The sequence below is a fragment of the Marmota marmota genome, unplaced genomic scaffold (genome assembly GCF_001458135.2).
Source record: "Marmota marmota marmota unplaced genomic scaffold, marMar, whole genome shotgun sequence".
Lineage (NCBI taxonomy): Eukaryota > Metazoa > Chordata > Mammalia > Rodentia > Sciuridae > Marmota > Marmota marmota.
Genome location: NW_025999960.1, coordinates 15634396 through 15656149, shown reverse-complemented (window position 1 = coordinate 15656149; position 21754 = coordinate 15634396). Strand labels below are relative to the sequence as shown.

General features: G+C 40.4%; 1 protein-coding gene across 1 annotated transcript in view; it reads right to left on the bottom strand.

The window, feature by feature from the left end:
• Window positions 1-12637: 12637 nt before the first annotated feature.
• Window positions 12638-21754, bottom strand: part of Tmbim6 (transmembrane BAX inhibitor motif containing 6) — a 20972-nt gene continuing 11855 nt past the window's right edge. Inside the window, exons 4-10 of the mRNA XM_015493327.2 lie at window positions 20194-20314; window positions 18243-18291; window positions 18030-18127; window positions 17567-17646; window positions 17026-17126; window positions 16024-16099; window positions 12638-14673 (exon numbers count right to left, since the gene is read on the bottom strand). Of these exons, the coding sequence (XP_015348813.1) occupies window positions 14650-14673; window positions 16024-16099; window positions 17026-17126; window positions 17567-17646; window positions 18030-18127; window positions 18243-18291; window positions 20194-20314 (549 nt within the window). The 3' untranslated portion in view covers window positions 12638-14649. The remainder of the gene's footprint in view (window positions 14674-16023; window positions 16100-17025; window positions 17127-17566; window positions 17647-18029; window positions 18128-18242; window positions 18292-20193; window positions 20315-21754) is intronic.

Below are 21754 nucleotides of genomic sequence, written 5' to 3'. Positions count from 1 at the left end.
GGCAGGAGTCAAACTTTCAAGAAATGAGAGGAAGTAGCCCAGGGATTGGTAGATGAGTGGAAGGAGGCATACTGGGTGATACAGGCCATGGAAACAAGACAAAGTTGAGGGATTTTAGGGAAGAGTTAGGTATGAAAGCAGCATTGAAGTGCATAAAGGCACCTACCACTTCCCCTGGACTGTTGGCACAAAGTATGAGAGAGAAAGCTCCACCTGCTAAGAAGTGCTTCAGGGAGAATGCTGTCCTCAAAGGAGAGCTAAGACTGCTGCCACAGGAAGGCAAGAAAACACTCGGAGAAGAGGGTGTATCCACTGGCCTTTTGCTGATGTAGGGCGACGAGTGCTAGAGGACTCAGGAAATGGAAACAGGAACATGCAGAGCTATTTAAGGACTGGAGTGTGGGCCAGAAAGGGTCATCACAAGTCAATAGGAGGAGTTACAAATCATACTAGCCACGTTTATCAATTTGCCACAGAGGAACCCTTAATTTCACTGTTCTCTTTGAGCCTTTGATTTCACACTGCGTGGAGAGAGAATGTGACAAAAAGATGGATGCTGCAGACTGAGTCGAGGGGCCAAGCTAAGGACTGATCAGGGTTTTCAAGGAGCCTGGAGCCCAGTGGAGGCTGAAGGCCAGGGATTTCCAAGATACCAGTTTTCAGGGAAGTGGGATTTTGGTAGTTGTTGTTGCCTCTCTTAGCAAGTGAAAATGCCTGGTTCAACCTACGAACAGGCTTTGCTAATAAGAGAATTGAGGTGCCTGGTGAGAGGTTAGATAAGATTATCCACAGCCTCCAACTTGAACAGTAATAATATATAACACTGAACAATGTTATATGTTCTGAGATACACACACACACACACACACACTCAGTTAATCCTGGCTACAATCTTTTTTAGATAGATGTTATTGTTATCTTTCTCCCCATCCTTTTTTTTATTTTTTAATTTTTTTTTGGCTGTGCTATTATATCCAGGGTCTCACATGATAGGCAAGTGCTCTACCTGAGCCACATCCCCAGCCTCATTATCCCAGTTTTAATATGACAAAGTGAGGATCAGAGAGTTCCAATAACTTCCCCATGGCAAAGCTTATCTGTAGATTATCTGTGATTTAGGCCCAGGCAGTTGGTCTCTACAGTACATTCAAAATCACAACAGAAGTCAGGCAAGATGGTGCACACTTGCAGTTTCAGTGACTCAGGAGGCTGAGGCAGGATGACTGCAAGCTCAAAGCCTGCCTCAGCAACTTAGTTGGACCCTGTCTCAAAATTTAAAAATAGCAAGGCTAGGATTATGGCTCAGTGGTAGAGCGCTTGCCTCATATGTATGAGGCACTGAGTTCGAGTCTCAGAATTGCACGTAAATAAATGAATAAAATAAAAGTCCATCAACAGGGCTGGGGTTGTGGCTCAGCACTCACCTAGCACGTGCGAGGCCCTGGGTTTGATCCTCAGCACCACATAAAAATAAAGTAAATAAAGGTATTGTGTACAACTAAAGAATAAATATTTTAAAAATCCATCAACAGCTAAAAAATATTTTTTATAAAATTAAAAAATAAATGTGGCAGGATCCATGGTTAAACACCCCTAGGTGAAATCCTTGATAGGAAAGAAAGAAAGAAGGAAGAAAGGAAGAAAGGAAGGAAGGAAGGAAGGAAGGGAGGAAGGGAGAGAGAGAGAAATCACAACAGAGGGCTGGGTGTGGCTCAGTAGTAGAGCACTCGCCTAGCACGTGCAAGGCCCTGGGTTCGATCCTCAGCACCACATAAATATAAATAAATAAAATAAAGGTATTATGTCTGTCTACAACAAAAAAAAATTTAAAGAAAATCACAACAGAAGGGAGGTGACACCAACAGGTGAAAAGGAGAAAGGGTGCTAGAGCCGAATATGGTTGTGGTCAGAGAGAGTAGCAGAGGAGACTTTCCCATCCTGTGCTCCTGGCTGAAGTGAAACAGGTGCTGGAAGAGACTGAGAAGCTGGTGGTGAAGAGTCAGCTTCAGGAAGCCTGATGTACCCTAAAATGATGTGGGTATGAAGGGAAAGGACGACCAGAGGACAGGTCTCTGAAAGATGGAAAATCATTCATGCAGGAGAGGGAGTGGGCAGGGCCCAGTCACAGAAGGCAGCTGGGCTCCTTAAGGCTACAGGAGCCATCTGGAAATCATGTTTCTGTCGTTGAAGTGTGGAAGCCAACTAGGTAGCACTGGGAACCTTCCCTAAAGCAGGAGATCACACAGGAGTTATTATTATTTTTTAATTTTTTAGTTGTAGTTGGACATAATACCTTTATTTTATTTATTTTTATGTGGTATGAGAACTGAACCCAGGGCCTTGCACGTGCTAGGTGAGCACTCTACCACTGAGCCACAACCCCAGTCCCTTTTTTATTTATTATTTATTATTCCAGTTTGTTATATATGACAGCAGAATGCATTACAATTCATATTACACATATAGAATGCAATTTTTCATATCTCTGGTTGTACATATATTCACACCAATCGTGTATTCATACATGTACTTAGGGTAATGATATCCATCTCATTCCACCATCGTTTTTACCCCCACGTCCCCTCCCTTCTACTCCCATCCCTTTGCCCTATCTAGAGTTCATCTAATCCTCCCATGCTCCTGCTCCAAACCCCACTATGAATCAGCCTCCTTATATCAGAGAAAACATTCAGCATTTGTTTTTTTTTGGGGGGGGGGATTGTCTAACTTCACTTAGCATTATATTCTCCAACTCCACCCATTTACCTGCAAATGCCATGATTTTATTCTCTTTTATTGCTGAGTAATTTTCCATTATGTATATATGCCACATTTTCTTTATCCATTCATCTACTGAAGGACATCTAGGTTGGTTGCACAGTTTAGCTATTGTGAATTGTGCTGCTATAAACATTGATGTGGCTGTGTCCTTGTAGTATGTTGTTTTTGACTCCTTTGGATATAGACTGAGGAGTGTGATAGCTGGGTCAAAAGGTGGTTCCATTCCTAGTTTTCCAAAGAATCTCCAAATGGCTTTCCATATTGGCTGCACCAATTTGCAGTCCCACTAGCAATGTATGAGTGTGCCTTTTCCCCCCACATCTCTGCCAATACTTATAGTTGTTTGTATTCTTAATAGCCGCCATTCTGACTGGAGTGAGATGAAATCTTAATGTAGTTTTGATTTGCATTTCTCTAATTGCTAGAGATGTTGAACATTTTTTCATGTATTTGTTGATTGATTATATCTCATCTTCTGAGAGGTGTCTGTTTATTTCCTTGGCCCATTTATTGATTGGGCTATTTGGTTTTTTAGTGTTTAGCTTTTTGAGTTCTTTATACACCCTAGAGATTAGTGCTCTATCTGATGTGTGAGTGGTAAAAATTTGCTCCCAAAATGCAGGTTCTCTATTCACCTCACTGATTGCTTCTTTTGCCAAGAAGAAGCTTTTTAGTCTGAATCCATCCTATTTTATTGATTCTTTGTTTTAATTCTTGTGCTGTAGGAGTCTTATTAAGGAAGTTGGGACCTAATCCAACATGATGGAGATTTGGGCCTACTTTTTCTTCTAATAGGCTCAGTGTCTCTGGTTTAATTCCCAGCTCCTTGATCCACTTTGAGTTGAGTTTTGTTCAAGGTGAGAGATAGGGGTTTGATTTTATTTTGTTGCATATGGATTTCCAGTTTTCCCAGCACCATTTGTTGAAGAGGCTATCTTTTCTCCAAAGTATGTTTTTGGCACCTTTGTCTAATATAAGATAACTGTAATTATGTGGGTTAGTCTCTGTGTCGTCTATTCTGTACCATTGGTCTACATGTCTATTTTGGTGCCAATGCCATGCTGTTTTTGTTACTATTGCTCTGTAGTATAGTTTAAGGTCTGGTATAGTGATGCTATCTGCTTCACTCTTCCTGCTAAGGATTGCTTTAGCTATTCTGGATCTCTTATTTTTCCACATGAATTTCATGACTGCTTTTTCTATTTCTATGATGAATGCCATTGGGATTTTGATTGGAATTGCATTAAATCTGTATAGTGTTTTGGGTAGTATGGTCATTTTGACAATATTAATTCTGCCTAACCAAGAACAAGAGAGATCTTCCCATCTTCTGAAGTCTTCTTTAATTTCTTTCTTTAGTGTTCTGTAGTTTTTATTGTAGAGGTCTTTCACCTCTTTTGTTAGGTTGATTCCCAAGTATTTTATTGGATTTGAGGCTATTGTAAATGGGATAGTTTTCCTCATTTCTCTTTCAGAGGATATATCACTGATATACAGAAATGTCTTTGATTTATGGGTGTTGATTTTGTATCCTGCTACTTTGCTAAATTTATTTACTAGTTTTAGAAGTTTTCTGGTGGAATTATTTGGGTCTTCTAGATATAGAATCATATCTTTGGCAAGTAGTGCTAACTTGAGTTCTTCTTTTTCTATCTGTATCAATTTAATGTCTTTTGTCTAATTGCTTTGGCCAATGTTTCTTTTTTTAAAAAAAAATTTTTATTTATTTATTTTAGTTTTTGGCGGACACAACATCTTTGCTTGTATGTAGTGCTGAGGATCGAACCCGGGCCGCACGCATGTCAGGCGAGCGCGATACTGCTTGAGCCACATCCCCAGCCCTGGCCAGTGTTTCAAGAACTATGTTAAACAGAAGTGGTGAAAGAGGGCATCCCTGTCTTGTTCTAGTTTTTAGAGAGAACACTTTCAATTTTTCTCCATTTAGAATTATGTTGACCTGAAAATTAGCATAGATAGGTTTTATGATGTTATTTTTAAATAGCAAATATGAGTTTATCACATGGTTCTGTTTTGACTATTTAAACATTAAAAAAAAATATGGGGATATGGGGATATAACTCAGTTGGTAGAGTGCCTTCCTCGCATGCATAAGGCCCTGGGTTCAATCCCCAACACCACAAAATAAACAAACAAACAAACAAATAAATAAAAGACATCTTAAACGTGTATTGGTGTGTGCCAGTAATCTCAGCTGCTAGACAGGCTGAGGCAAATTTGAATCCTGCCTGGGCAATTTATCGAGACCCTGTCTTGTCTGCTTTAAAAAGGGTTGACATAAGTGGGCGCGCAGAGGTGCACACCTGTAATCCCAGTGGCTTGGCAGGCTGAGACAGGAGGATCTTGAGTTAAAAGCCAGTCTCAGCAAACATGAAGCACTAAGCTACTCAGTGAGACCCTGTCTCTAAATAAAATACAAAATAGGGCTGGGGATCTGGCTCAGTGGTTGAGTGCCCCTGAGTTCAATCCTGGTACGCTCCCCCCCCCAAAAAAAAAAACGTACTGACATGTAGTGGTAAAGCACCCCTGAGTTAAAGGGTTAAATCCTCAGTCCAATAATAATAATAAAATAATAATTTAATATTCTTACAAAAATAATTAGGGAAACGTTGCCACCAGGTGGTGGCAATGGAGGCAGCACCCATGGGAGAGGTTTACAAGGCTGCACTGCCACCCTGTGGTGAGAAGACAAAATGCAGAGCGCCTTCCCTTCGCTTGTGAACAACACATCAAATGCTGGCCACCAACTCCTCAAGCCCACCACATGCTTTGTACAAAGTACAGAGAGTAATGAATATATGGACTTGGACATAAACTCTTCCTGTCCTGTCTGATTCTCCTGGAACTAACCCTGTCAGTCCTACTTGCCAGCCTGGCATCTTGGGGGATTTTTCCTGCAGCCGGCCTCAAGGTAGAAAGGGTAAGGCAGCAGGACAGATTCTGGGCCTTGTTTACCTCCCTCTTCCTGATCCATCTGAACTCAAGACTATGAAGGTGACATTCCTCCCATTTCCCCACGCTGTGCCTCTCTCATTCCTTCATTTTCTACAATGATTCTACCACAAACATTCATTAGTCACTCAGTAGGCATGAAGCCCTGAGCCAGACAATGGGCATCCAGATGATTGTAGCCCCCTCGTGAGTGAGGCTGAAGAGTCTTTGGGTGAGCACAAGAGAATGTGAGCCATGCTAGGAGGGAGAGTGCACAGGTGCAAGGAGGCCCCAGAAATGTTCCTCTAGCCAGCCAAAGAGGCTTCCTAAACAGATTTAAAAGGTTTCCATATGCTCCTTAAATGGTGAGATTCCTGGGGTTCCCAATGGAACCTCAGTTCCGTTTTATAAACAGCACAAAATAATTACTTCAGATCCATCTAAGTTGTCACATGTAATGTGGTTCATTCTTCACATTATAGAATATTGCAGAGTGTTCCATTGTGTGTATTTATACTTTGTTCATTCACCTATTGAAAGATAGATGAATTGTTTCTAGTTTTAGGTGACAACAAATAAAACTTCTCAGAACGTTCATGTACAGCTTTTGTGTAAACACAAATTTTTATTTCTCTAGGATAAATATGCAATAGTTACAATTACTGGGTTGAATTTTTTTTTTTTTTTGTAGTTGTACACAGTAACTTTTATTTATTTTTATGTGGTGCTGAGGATCGAACCCAGGGCCTTGCACATGCAAGGCAAGCGCTCTACCACTGAGTCATAACGCCAGCCCCAGAATGTGTTTTTTTTTTTATTTTACTTTTTTTTAGTTGTAGTTGGACACAATACCTTTATTTATTTATTCTTTTATGTGGTGCTGAGGATTGAACCCAGGGCCTCGAACTCACTAGACAAGCACTCTACCACTGAGCCACAACCCAAGCCCGAGCTGAATGGGTTTTCATGTTTGATTTTATAAGAAATTTCCCAGGAGACCAAAGCAGGAGGATCACAAGTTCAAGGCCAGACTTGAAACAAGCTTAGTAAGAACTTGTTTCAAAATAAAAACTAAAAGATGGGCTGGGAATGTGGAGAGCACTCTTGGATACAATCCCTGATACCACAAAAAAATAAAATAAATTGCCAAACCATTTTCCAGAGAGGATGACCCATTTTACCTTGATATCAGTGACATGTGAGAGAACCAGTTGTTCCATACTCTTGCCAGTATTCAGTATTATCGCTTTTTTTTTTTTTTTTTTTAGACATTCTAATTGTCTATTTATTTATTGGTACAGAGGATTGAACCCAGGGATGCTCTACCACTGAGCTATCTCCAGCCCTTTTAATTTTTATTTTGAGACAAGAGGTCTTGCTAATTTGATAAGGCTAGCCTCCAACTTGTGATCCTCTTGCCTCAGCTCCCCAAGTAGCAGGGATAACAGCCCTATGACACCACATTTGGCTCATTGTTTCTTTCTTTTTTTTTTTTTCATTGTTTCTTTAATTTACATTTTTCTAATGTCTGATGATGTTGAACTTGCCATTTGTATATCTTCTTTGGCAAGGAGCCTGTTCCAGGAGCTAACTCATGTTTTGTTGTCTTTTGTTTTGTGGTGCTGGAATTAAACACGGGGTCTCATGCACATTAGGCAAAAGCTCTACCACTGAGCTACATCCACAGCCCAAGCTAACTCATTTTTTTATGGTTTTGTTTGTTTGTTTGTTTATTTATTGTGGTACTGGGGATTGAACCTAGGGCACTCTACCACTGAGATATATCTCCAGACATTTTTATTCATTTATTTTTATTTTGAGACAGAGTCTTGCTAAGTTGCCTGGGTTGAACAGAAACTTGATATCCTCCTACATCAGCCTACCAAGACACTGAGATTACAGACATGTGCCACCAAGCCCAGCGTATTTTATTGGTTTTAAAATGTGACAAATCATCATGCTTCTACCCTAGCTTCTCCCTTAGCTTCAGAATCATCCCAATGCATCTGCATTGGTGTCCCACAGCACTGCGATCTCAACATGTCCAAAGCCAAAACTGTCATCTCACTCCTAGTCCTGAGTCTCTCTGTGGAAGAGCTAATACTTCGGAATTTTGTTATGTGCTAACCATTCTTCTAAATTCTTTACATACTTTAATTAATTTACTCCTCATAATAGTTCTATGTGGTTATCACCTCTATGTTATTACCTACATCTGACCCCTGGGAAAATTAGGCCCTAGTAGGGCAAGTAGCTAGTGGGACCATACAGGCCACCTGAGAGTCATCTTTGATTCTCTTGTTTCTCTCACCTTCCCACAGCTAATTAAGAACCAAGGCCTGGAGAGTTTTACCCCCAGAATATTTTAGTCCCCATTTTTTCTCCTCTTCTCCTTCTTATGACTACTCTGCTTCAGATTATTTTTTCTCTTGCCTGGACTATTTTGCCTTTTTTTTTTTTTTTTTTTTTTTTTTTTTTTTTTTTTTTTTTTNAGTTTTACCCCCAGAATATTTTGTTCCCCATTTTTTCTCCTCTTCTCCTTCTTATGACTATCTCTGCTTTCAGATTATTTTTTCTCTTGCCTGGACTATCTTTTTGCCCTTTTTTTTTTTTTTTTTTTGCTTTTTTAGCTTTCTATTGTAGAAAATTTCAAGTATGTTGGACTGGGGACATAGCTCAGTGGTCCAATACTTGCCTAGTGTTCATGTTACCTTAGGTTTGATCCTCAGCACCATAAATTTTTTTTTCCCAAAACATATAGATAGAATAGTAGAATGAATATGTTCACTGCCCAGCTACAACCAATATAAACTCATTTTATATTACTCATATAACTACTACCTTCACTTTCTTTATACCTTCCACTCCTTGCCACCACCCAGCTACATTATTCTGAAACAAATCTCGGATATCATGGTTAGGGTTTGGATTTTTTCCCCCCAGTACTGCAGATTGAACCCAGGGGCATTTTACCCCTGAGTTGCATCTTAGACCTTTTTATTTTTTATTTTCAGAGAGGTTATTTAGAGAGAGGGTCTTGGTAAGTAACTGAGGCTGGCCTTGAACTTGTGAGCCTCCTGCCTCAGCCTTCCAAATCACTGGCATTACAGCACCCAGCCTGGATTTTCAATGTCCCCGCAAAAGCCAGGTTTTGAAGTTTTGGTCACCAGCCTGGGACTATTAGGAGGTACCTTTAAGAGATGGGGCCTAATGGAAGGAAGTTAGGTCACCAGGAAATATTAAAACACTGCCCCTTCCTGTCTCTCATTTTGCTCCCTGGCCACCATGAAGTAAAGAGCCTCCTCTGCCAAGGGCTCCCTGTCAGGATGTTTTGCCTTATCACAGGTCCAAAGGCAACAGAGCCAAGTGACCATGGACTGAAAGCTCTGAAACTATGAGCCACAATAAACCTTTCCATTTTTCTCAGGTATTTTGTCACAGCAATAGAAAGATAAATTTTACATCATGTTCACTCATCAATGAATATTTCAGTATCTGATTTTAAAGGATAACTTTTGAAGAGTACAATTACAATAATACCATTGGCATAATACAGTGACAATTTTTAATATTATTAACTATCTAGTCAGTATTTGTCTTAGTTATCTATTGCTTTACCACAGTGGTTTAAAACAACAATAGTTGCTTTTTCTATGCTGGGGATTGAAACCAGGACTTCACATACGCTAGACAGGGGATCCTACCACTGAGTTATACCCTCAACTCTTCTTATTTTTTGAGACAGGGTCTAAATTGCTGAGGCTGGCCTTGAATTTGCAATCCTCCTGCCTCAGCCTTCTGAGTAGCTGAGATTACAGGCTTATGCCATAGTTTATTTGAAATATTTCTATTGAAAGAAACTTGTACTTTTTTTTGTTGTGGGGGGGGGGGTAGTACTGCCAGAGGCACTCTACCACTGAACTACTCTCTCAGCCCTTTTTTGTTTTGTTTTAGGTCAGGGTCTGGCTAAATTGTTAATAGTTGAACTTGCAATCCTCCTGCCTTAGACTCTTGAATAGCTGGGATTATAGGCATGTGCTACTATGCCTACCACCTATAAGATGCTTTAAAAATATAATCATGAATTTACAGATTTAAAAAACATTTATTCAACTGTTACTGATGTTCCAATTATCCCATCTCTGGCAAGCAGCAGTCTCTAAATTGGCCCCCAAGTCCTCTTGAATGATGATGCTAGTCATCTCTGATAGCTTCTTTGCTTTCTGACATAGTATTATATTCCAGGCTCATTTCATACCTTTTTTTTTTTTTTTTTTTTTTTTGGCACTGGGGATTGAACTCAGGGGCGCTTAACCACTGAGCCCAGCCCTTAGGGCCTCACTAAGTTGCTAAGGCTGGGCAACTTGAGATCCTCCTGCCTCAGCCTCCTGAGTCACTGGGATTATAGTAACACACCCACTGTGGCCAGCTAACCACTTCTTTTTGCTCAATGTTCTTCAATGCTCTCTGTTCCCCCTTGGAACAGTACACTAGATCCTCAGTAACTATTCACCTACTTAACTCTCCCTCCCATTCCCTCCTAGTCTCTCCAACCCAGCAAAACCTACCATTTGCAGTTCCCTGCACTCTCCACATTGTGTCATGCCGTGCCTTGTCCCATGCTAATCTCTTGGCCCCAAACTCTACCCCTACTGCCTTTTATTATTATTTCAATTAGGTATATATGACAGCAGAATGGATTTGATTCATTGCATACAATTGCAGCACAACTTCATTTCTCTGGTTGTACAGAATGTAGTGTCGCACCCTACGTCATATTCCATTCATCTACTAAAGGGCATCTAGGTTGCTTCCACAGTTAAGCCATTGTGAATTGAGCAGCTATAAACATTGATTTGGCTGCGTTAGGATAGTATGCTGATTTTAAGTCCTTTGGGTAGAGATCAACGAGTGGGATCGAGATTGGCAGCACCAGTTTGCAGTCCCACCAGCAATGTATGTGTGCCTTCCCCCCCCCCACATCCTCACCAACATTTATTGTTGTCTGTATTCTTGATAATTGCCATTCTGACTGGCGTGAGAAGAAATCTTAGGGTTTTTTTAAATATTTTTTTTTAGTTGTCAATGGACTTTTTTTTTTTTTTGAATTTTTTTAATATTTATTTTTTTAGTTTTCGGCGGGCACAATATCTTTGTTTGTATGTGGTGCTGAGGATCGAACCCGGGCCGCACACATGCTAGGCAAGCGCTATGCCACAGAGCCACAACCCCAGCCCCAGAAATCTGTTTTGTTAATCCCTTGTTCTGACTCATGGCTCAACCTTGGTGATTTAGTTTAGCTCAGTTGTCTTCAAAGCACTTTCCCTGATTTAACAGAGCAGGCTGCAAGGCCCGCATGCTTTCTCCTATTCAACACACAATGTTTAGTTTACATGTAGCTCTGCTGTGCTGTTAGCAGTGAAAGACTAGAAAGAACTGAGCGATCCAGTTTATTTTCTGCATGGGGAGAAGCCCCATCTGATCACCACAACAGGAAGGACATACTCTCTTCTTCCAGCAATGAGTCTTCCATTTCCACTCCCCCCAATTGTCTGGTACAGGCCTGCAGATCCACCACTCATAGACCAAGAAGCAGTTAATCAGTTAATCCTTTTTTTTTTTTTTTTTCCCTGTTGTGCTGGGGATTAAGTCCAGGTCTGTACACAAACTAGGTCAGCACTTTACCACTGATGTACGTCCCAGCTTTTTTCCTTTAGTTTTTTGAGATAAGTTCTGGCCAGATGGGCTGGCTTAGAATTTGAGATTTTCCTTCCCCAAGCCTTCCCAACAGCTGGGATTACAGGATTATGCAGCCTGACTTTGTTACCCTCTTCAGTTTAACTAGTAATGGGAGAGGAAAGAGAATAAAAAGTATGCCGTCTTCTACACTGATTGCAAAGATATGGGGTAGGATTTTTGCACAAACCCTTCACTTTTCCCTCTCCACCTCAGCTGAAGTCATAGCCAGTATATAAGTCAGGATGGAAAGGATGACACTGGCCCAGAAGGACTAACTTTATGTTACTTACACAGTGAAAAGCAGGAGCCCTGGAGTCAGTATGACCTTGGAATTGATCCTATTTAGTCAACACACCATCTTCTTGGGCTACTGGGAATATTAAAACAAAACAATCTATAAGACACTTTGCACAGTGCCCAATGTGTAAGCACTCAATCATGGCTTGTGTCTGCTCCCAGCACAAAGATAAACTTAGGCTTTAAAGTCTTTTAAGATGAGCATGTCCTCAAAGTCAGCAACAGAGAAGATATTTAAAAGATCCTTTTTAAGTTGGGAAAAATATTTAGCTGGCATGGAGATTATATATCGAGTCCAAATAGGTCAACTGGAAGTAACCTGGATCAACCATTCAGAATAACAAATCCTAACAGGAAGGACTGGGTCTACAGTGAACATGACAACTAGAGGGCAAATGTGCCGAGACTGAATAGACTGATTGCAGTGCAAGTTCTGATTTATAATCTCGTATATAAGCTCTACAAGGGTAAGAATTTTAATTTCAATTTTAATTTAGTGATGAATCTAGAATGGAACCTGGCCAGTTAGTGAACAAAAGTACTTGGAGAATGAGTGGATATTAACTGCTTCTTTTCCATTTTCATCCCCAAATTCCAAAGCATGAGTACAAATCTGAACCAACTTCATCTGCCACTACCCAGGTAATCTACGGTAAAAGCAGGAGAGAAGAGGACTGGAAAAAGACCTGGGTCATGTACTGCACAGAGAAAATCCCAACATATATGACTACCAAAGTGGGAGCTGTGGGGAGTTCCTCATTCCTCTCTCTATCTAGAGCAGGCCTTTAACTAGCTCCACTCCCAACAAGTTAGACAGTACCCCAACCCCCTATCTAGCTGTGTCCTTGATTTTACACACATACACATCAGGAAAGGTTAAGGAATTTTCTTTATTTTTTACAAATTAAGACTATGTAGATATCATATATTTTTGAATCAAAAACACCTTTGTCTTCACAGTATGAGTTAGAGAATGCAGCCTGAGCTGAAAACCAAGGAACTAGAAAAGAAAGTGGAAATTACAGTGATACCTGTATTAAAAACTTGTTAGGCATTTTCTTTAAAAGTAGTTTCTTTATCTCTTATCATTCTTGGCACTGTTTCTAAAGAAAAACTCCTTTATCCCAAGCAAAAAAGCGTTAAGAGATGGAGTCTGGCTTCGAAGGTGGAACTTAGATTCTCAGACTTGGCAGAGAAACACCAAATTTATGGAGAGTTGCTAATCGGGGCTTAACAGGAAGGAAATTCCTTTAGGAAATTCTCAAGTGGGAGGCTAGAGGCAGCAGTAGTTACACCAGAGGGCAGCATTCTCAACAGAAGCAAGTCATTTTCTAGGTGGCAGGCCACTTCCGGAACAGTTTCATGGAATGGCACAGTGACATCGTACACTGCAAACCACCAGCCACTGTGTCAAACTTTACTGGTTGTTCAGGGAGAGCCAAAAATAGTGAATTATTGGTAATGTTCTTTCAATAACTTTGTCCCTTTTACATTAAAACCTGTGAATACCCTAGGCCACAATCACTCCTGATGCTGCCCTTCTGTGTACCTGGCTGTGGTAGTCCAGAGGAAGAAGCTGGCAATCCTCACTAGGACTACCTGCTCATGCTTGTTACCAGAAAGCTGCAGGGAATGGGAGCTCTGGCCAAGTCTGGTCACCTGACTCCTCCTTAAAAGACTGCAGACTTCTGGAAACAAGTGAAAGACCAAAACCTAAAGTGCATCTAAAAAATGAACACAAACCTACTGTCTCAAATCTCTGGCCTGACACACCAATAGAGTCTAGGTGGGGTAAGACAAAAGAAACACACTGAACAGCTATTATGAATGCTGACTTGGCAAGTCACCAGAGTTCTGTTTCTCTGTTCTGAACAAGGAATCACTAAGGGTTGGTAGAGATTTGTCCCCCATTACCAAGGGGGACATTACCTCACCTAGGTTTGTTTGACAGAATTCATTCCAATTAGGCCCAGAGGCTCAATTGTTCTCCTTCCTTATCCTTCCTCTTTTGAAACCTTTATAGCCACCTAGTGGAGGCCACTCAGTAACTAAGGTATTAACCAATTTTAAAAACTAACAATGACAAAAATACAAAAACCAAGAGAAATTTGGAAATTCTGTTACCTCTACCTTGCCATACATTGTCAGCCTCTTCATAAATGCCTGATAAGAATTAGTCTCCCCTTTGTGCTAAAGTTCTCCCACCCCATGATAGAAAAGCAGGCAGATTCCCTGAGGATCAGGCAGGGGTGGGAAAGGGAACAGACAGAAATCTACATTCCCTTTGCGATGGCAAGGCAGAAAGGTGTTTGCCAGACCAGCTTGGGCAGCACAGAGGAAACAAAGCACCCAGAAAGGGGCAGGCTCTCTGCATTCTTTGTAGGGTTGACAGCTCAGATACAATGAGTCTGAGTTAACCAGAGGACTGTCAAACTTCTTCCTAATGGAAAACACACTGTCCAGTCCCATGGAAACTGCATGCAAATCAAACAATGCTAAGGAAGATTGGGCCAAGGTGGCTCTACCAAACAGTTTGGGTTCACTTGGTGAGGCTTGGTGGGAATGCTGACTCCTGGAGTATGCTCCCTCTGTTGACCCCACTCCTCATCATGGTGGGCTGACTGCCTGAGCAGAACAAAAGGCTAAGGATGGGGTGACAGAAAAGAAAGTAAGGAAGAACCCCAGAAATATGAAGCCAAACTCCAAACTATAATCTGCTAATCAGTTTTTTGATCAAAAAATTCAAAATAGAGAAAACCACAAAGTACAAAAGCTTTTCTGATGCTTTTCATTTTCACAGAACACGCCACCTGTAATGTGTGCAAAGAGGACATGAGGGGTGGAGGAAGAGGAAGTCAAACTGGGAAAGGCTGGATGGTCATTTCACTTCTTCTCTTTCTTTTTGTCCTGTAAATGGAGAAAAACCACCCAATTAATTTTTGGCACCTGACATTCAAGCCCAAAGTCTTGAGTGAAGCTAGGAGTTGTGGTGCTTTTCTATAATCCCAGCTATTGGGGATGCTAAGGTAGGAAGATCACAAGTTTGAGGTGAACCTCAGCACCTTAGAGAGACACTTGTCGCAAAAAATAAAAAGGGCTGAGGACATAGCTCAGTGGTAGAGCACTCACTGAGCACTCACTACTGGATTCAATCCCCAATATAGGGGAAAAGAAAACTTTTGAGGGAGCTTTTTGGTTAGGGACTGGACTAGAAATGGATCTGGACTTGTTCCCACAGTTTAGCAAGAACTAAAATCTCAACCACCTTCCACTGGTGGTCCTTCCCCCAAAATTGTTGACAGACCTGATGAGAATAAAATTTAAGTAGCTGTCCCCACCCAAACCCAGGAGTACCTGGGTGAGCTACCTCACTTTGGTGCGAGTAGATGCCATGACTACTCAAAACCACCATAGTTCAGATCCCAGTCAGTCAAGGCTACACATTGGCAGTTTATCCTAAGAGAGCAAAACTAAGGCCAAGATCAGCAACTTTCCTTTAGGACTGGGAAGCGGGAGTGTTCCCCCCCACCCCAAGGTGAACATGAATTTGCTGTATAAGCCAACATTCAGAGATAATCTAGTCTGGGGGACTCTTCAATCAATCTTATGATAGCCCAATGGATTAAAGGAATAAAAATTGAGCTGCTCTAATGAAAACTGGTATACTTGTTTGATGTTCAGTCCAATTAAGCACAGCCCACACAGAACCACCAATCCCATCAAGTTACCTACCTCCCCTACCCAATAAGGACTGTAAAGAAAAGCTTGCAGTTTCATTTATTCTCCTCTACTGCTGAACTAGATTATCTGATACAGAATTCCTACTTGAGAAAAAAGTTAAGACTAACAAATGGTTAAAACTGGTTTACTTTTGTAACTTACAAAAGCTGGCTGATGATATTATATTAACATTCTTTCCAGTATCTTTTTTACTAAATCATAATTATCTTTACAGCCCTTAAATTCTTTATATAGTAGTTCTCTTTCTTACTGCCTCTGAAGCTCTTTTTTCTTTGATACTAATCTTAGGGATCAGCTAAGGAAAAAAGAAAAAGATTATTTTTACTTCTTCCTTTTTCTTCTCAGCTGAAGAATTCTCATTTACCTCTTGCTCAGTGGACTGCTTTTTTGCTCAGTGGCCTGCTTTACAGTTACCCTGGACCTATAGAGTGTGTTAGGCAAATTTCCAAATCTGAAGTTTCCTCAGATGCTGAGCTAAGGAGCCATTCTCTCATCTGCAGGTTGTAGTTGACTAACCTTCTCATTCATAGCCAGGATCATCATGAGTTTTCTGAAGAGAGTAACGAAATCTAAGAAGAGATCAATGCAGTGCCTGAAAGAGAAGAACCAAGTTATGAACTATATTTCCCACTTTTCCTTTATCCACAAGCCAGCAAAGACCAGAACATAAATACCAACCCCACCCATGACACACTGTCTCCAACACTCCACCCCAACTAAGGAAGCAAAATTCTGTTGTCAGGAATCCTTTCCAATTCAATGAAGCCACATGGCATAAAGAGATTGAGCTTTGGACTATGCAGAGGCCAAAGTCTGAACTCTGAAATACTTTTATACCAATTGGTATAAGACTTTGAAAGGATTATGACACTTAGAAAACTATGTACATCTTACCTCTTATTGTTAAAAAAGTTTTCTTTTTAGAAGGGTGGTAGTGTGGAACCCAGTATTGAACCCAAGGGTGCTCTACTACTAAGGTAAATCCCCAGTTCTTTTAATTTTGTATTCTGAGACAGGGTTTTACCACGTTGCTCAACCTGGCCTCAAATTTACAATCCTCCTAACTCAGCCTCCCAGGTAGCCGCAATTGCAAACATGTGCCACTGCACCCAGTTTCAATATTAAATGTTTAAAAAATACAGAAACTATAAAAAGTAAAAGGAGAAAGGCCCTTTCCTTCTCTCCTGCTTGGAAGTGACTTACTATTAAAATTAAGGAGCCCTGGAGGTGTAGTTCAGTTGATACTTATCTAGCATGCATGAAGCTCTGGATTTAATTCCCAGCACTGCAAAAAGGGCAGGGTGGGAGGGACAATGAAATTATGGAAAAACAAATATATACTAGTCCAGTTTTAAAAAATCCATACCTTTAGGGAATTGGCAGATACTATGCTGTCGATACCTAGTTCTAAAACCATGCTACCATATACATTCCTGAAGCTTTGCCACCTAAGTTCAGCCATGGAACAGAATAGTATGCTTCAACCTTTAGTCTTACAAGACCACTTCTCCTACTCACCAGATATAATCCTTATCGCCATTTTCAGCCTTTTCAATAATGAGTTGCGTATCAAAAAGGACAAAGCCACACATGACCACCAGCCCCACATACAGGTTTGCCTAACCAAAAAAGAATAAGATGAAGTTAGCATACAGTAGTAGTAGTGGAGAGAAAAAGAGTTATATTTTCTGGCTCTTAGTTACTTAAAAGTATATTAAATGCTAACCCAGTAAACAATGATGAAGATCACACATTACTTCCCAAGACACAATTCTACTTTCACTTTTTTAGGTCACTGGTAGAGCTTCCACTATTTTTAATAAGCCATAGTGAGACTGGCCTAAGGTCAAAGATCTCTGAGCAAACAACCTTTTCCTCAAGAATGCCCAATAACATTCAGCCCATACTTTCACCTGTAGCAGAAGCTCCATTTTACAGGGTTAGGTGGGAAGGCTTGGAGGGCACTGGAGGATTCCTAGCCTATCTTGCTTTAGGGTTAAGTGAGAAAAAAAGCAGTATCAGGCAAATAGCTATTGGAAAGGCCCATACAAAATCTCACCTGGAAAAGCCAAATGGATCCAAAGAAAAGGTTCCCCAGGGAAGACAAGAGCATCAGGCTCATGGCTGACATCAGGATACCTATTAAGATATGATAAAAGGTCATCTTGAGAAGCCAAATAAAGCAATCTCATTAAGGCCATTTCTTATATACCCCCACAAAATGAAGGCTTTTTTTTTTTTTTTTTTTTTTTTGAGAGAGAGAGAGAGAGAGAATTTTTAAATATTTATTTTTTTTAGTTTTTCATCAGACACAACATCTTTTGTTTGTATGTGGTGCTGAGGATCGAACCCGGGCCGAACTCATGCCAGGCGAGTGTGCTACCGCTTGAGCCACATCCCTAGCCCAAAAAGAAGGCTTTTAATAGCAACCCAACAATCACCTTGGAATTGAGATAGGGAAGGAATCTGGTGAGAATTCTGGCTAGAGAAGAGCCCTGCTCCATTTCCCAATCCACACCTACCTCCCAGAAAGAGGTAGCTCCGGCGCCTGGCATAGAGTGCACTCAGGGTGAAGCAGGTAAAGATCATTGCTGTGCCCATGAAAGCAGTGGGAAGGATGCTATTAAAGAAAGAAAAAGACCATTATTACGGATTGAGGACCACAGGTATATGGCCTATATTTAGTATGTTCATAAAGGTAAAAAAACACAAAATATTACTACTAAAACAGTTACCTAGGATTGACAGCAATGCACAACTCCAGAGCAGGACCCAGGCCAACTCCTAGAAAACAAAAAACCCCAGAATACAATACTACCAAAAATTCTTGAAGAAAATCCTTGTCCAAAAACTAATCGTTAATAGCATAGGCACACTTGTGCTCCTAAAAACACAAACATGTGGACTAAAGTAATTAAATCTCTCTTCCTTAATAATTTTTAAGTGCTATACATAGAAGTTATTTATAAACACAGCTACAAAATTGTCCTCTTAACACAAAATCATGGATGGATCCCAGGAGAAACAGAAATTGGAAAAAAATTGAAGCAGATATATGGAATATTTTTGAGTTGGAATGATGTGTGACTGTCTTGTGGACCCGATCAAGAATTAGTAAAAGAGGCTGGGTTTGGGACTCAGTGGCAGAGTGCTTGCCTAGCGTGTATAAGGCACTGGGTTCGATCCCAAACACTGCATAACAATGAACAAACAAAATAAAGGCATACTAATTTTTTTTTTTAATTAGTAATAGGATACAAGCAGGATCAGGTGACCAGAAACTATGCAGTTATGCAGGACTAACTCCCTTTAAAGCAAAGAAAGGCCATACTGGTTCTGCAGGTAGACGTCTGCCAACAGGAGGGCAATCTATTCCAGCCCAGCGTTTCTCCTACTCTGGCTATTTCCTTTTCTCTCCTGATAATTCTACCCCTTAATGCCTTCAAAAACTAGCTTTCCTTGATCCAAAAATCTTAAACCCTAAATCCTTTCCTTTCTAAAATTTCCTTAACACTATATAGATTAAAATGTCACTCAGAACAAGTTGTATGAATCCAAGTTTGTTTTGCAAGTGTTCTTTTTTTTAAAGAATATTCAGATTTTTTAAAATATCTTTATTTTTTTATTTGTTTATTTTTATGTGGTACTGGGGACTGAACCCAGGGCCTCACGCATGCAAGACAAGCGCTCTACCACTGAGCTACAACCCCAGCCCGCAGCTTAAGTCCTATTTCTTTTAATGATAATGCATTCCCCCATCCCACTGAGGTACTGAGGACTGAACCCAGAGGGGCTTTACCACTGAGCCATATCCCCAGCCATTTTTATTTTTTATCTTGAGACAGTGTCTCACTAAGTTGCTTAGGGTCTCAATAAGTTCCTGAGGATGGCCTCAAACTTGTGATCCTCCTGCACCAGCCTCCCAAGTTGCTAGGATTACAGGCATGCACCAGTATGCCTATCTCTACAATAATTTTTTTTTTTTTGTGTGTGTGTGTGTGTGTGTATGTGTATGGTGCTGGGGATTGAACTCAAGGCCTTGTGTATGCAAGGCAAGCACTACCAACTGAGTTATATCCCAGCCCTAATAATGTACTTTTAATTCTTCCCTTGAGAACCAGAGAACTGGGCTATGCAATGAATAACCTCAATGTGCGGCTTTAATGACTGGCAAAGCTTTGAACAGATGCTCCTGTGATAATCACTTGTGTGGGTCTAACTAAACCAGATTATCAGGTCTAGTTCAGTCCCATGTGTACCATTTACAAGCCACAAACCTTGTTCATTCCAGCACACAATACCTATTTTTGGATATAAAAATAGAAGTCACAATTGCTAGTCACAAAACAGCTTATTCTATGAATAGGGAAGCAACATGAACCTATAAGAAATAAGAAAGTAGTAACCAAAAAAAAAAAAAAATAGGAAAGTAGTACAAGACAAAGCATATTCAAATACAAGTATGACTAGATAATATAAAGCTAGAAGAGGCCAGAAAGGAGAAAGAAGAAATCACAGCACAGGGAGATACTTTATAAATGACTCTACCAAAGAGAAGTCTTCTGAAGGAAAGCATGCTAGTTGGGGTAAATCAGAATAAATACAAATCCCAAGCTTTAGTCTAATGACATAATTAAAATACAGTCCCCCTATGCCCTTCAAAATTAGACCAATCCTTTAACATACCTGTAAGGAAAGCAAATCCGGAGAGAAGTCCCAGTCTTTTCTGCTCAGTTTCATGGCTATGAGGTGTTGCCATCAGCCAGATCATTAACCCCAGGGAGCCCAAGGCAGAAAGTAAGCCAGCCTGTCAAAGGCATGCAATAATTAAATATTTGAAAATTTCAAATTTATTTTGCAGATCTTACTAGGTTCAAATACTAATCTAAACTTCCTAATATTTGCTTCTAAACTGGAGGCAAGGGAAAGGGTAATATTTTCTCAGGGGTGGGGAGAGAAACCAGAAGTTTTGAAAAGTTGGAGTAGGCCCATGGTGGATCCTGAAATGAAGGCTTTTCTGGCTTGGGTAGGTAGTACAACTACTCAAATCAAACTATGAGTGAGTCCTGCCTCAGAAACAAAAAAGATGAACCAATGTGACAAATGCCTGAAGAACATTCGATCTAGAAGAATAAAATAATCCCTTTTGATCACTTGAAAAAGAAGGGGAAAAAAAGTAGCCTGGCAAGACAGTGCATGCATGTAATTCTGGCTACTAGGAGGCAGGAGGATCAAGTCCAAGGATGTGCTAAGCATCTTAAGTAAGATCCTGCTGAGCATCTTAAGTGAGATCCTGTCTCAAAATCAAATAGAAAGGGCTGGAGATTTAAAAAAAAAAAAAAAATCAGTGGTAGAGCACTTGCCTAGTATGAAGCCCTGGGTTCTATACCTGGTATCCCATGTGTCCCCCCCAACACAAAAAAACTGGGCGTGGTGGCACATGCCTGTAATCCCAACCACTCGCCTGGAAAGGCTGAGGCAGAATCTTGAGTTCAAAGTCAGCCTCAGCAACTTAGCAATGCCCTAAGCAACGCAGCAAGACCCTGTCTCTAATAAAATATAAAAAAGGGCTGGGGACGTGGCTCAGTGGTTGAGCACCCCGGGGTTCAATCTCTGGTATTTAAAAAAAAAAAAAAAACTGATAAGTACCAAAATGGTTATAGTAATTGTTTTTTCATAATTTCTGGAGCTTACAGAGTTTCTTTTCTTTATTTTTTAAAGACTTTTTATCATTAGTCTATTTCTGAATTTTCTACAAAAAACATGTATTTGTTTGGTAAAAAGGACACTGAAGTTCCTATCTTTCTTTAAAGGTACTATTCATTCTCAACATTCACAGTAGTTTTGTTACAAAGTCATAGTGTAAGCACTATACAGCACCAGGCACACACACTAAGTACAAAGTTACAGTGGACAATGAATTGGTGAATACTCAGAAACTGCTACCAGAGTAACTATAGGATTAGGTTCTTTCAAGCCCCTTGTTACATTTTCACAAAACAACTAACACATAACCTTTTTTATGTGTTTCTATTTAAGGACATTTATCATGTTGTTGATTCATTAACACTGAACTCATAGCCAACAGCACTAGAGCTAATGTCTAATAGAGCTCATCTAACATACGCATTTTCTCTTTAAGGTATAACATAGGCTGGGGATATAGCTCAGTTGGTAGAGTGCTTACCTCACATGCACAGGGCCCTGGGTTCAATCCCCAGACCCCCCCCCCCCAAAAAAAAAAAAA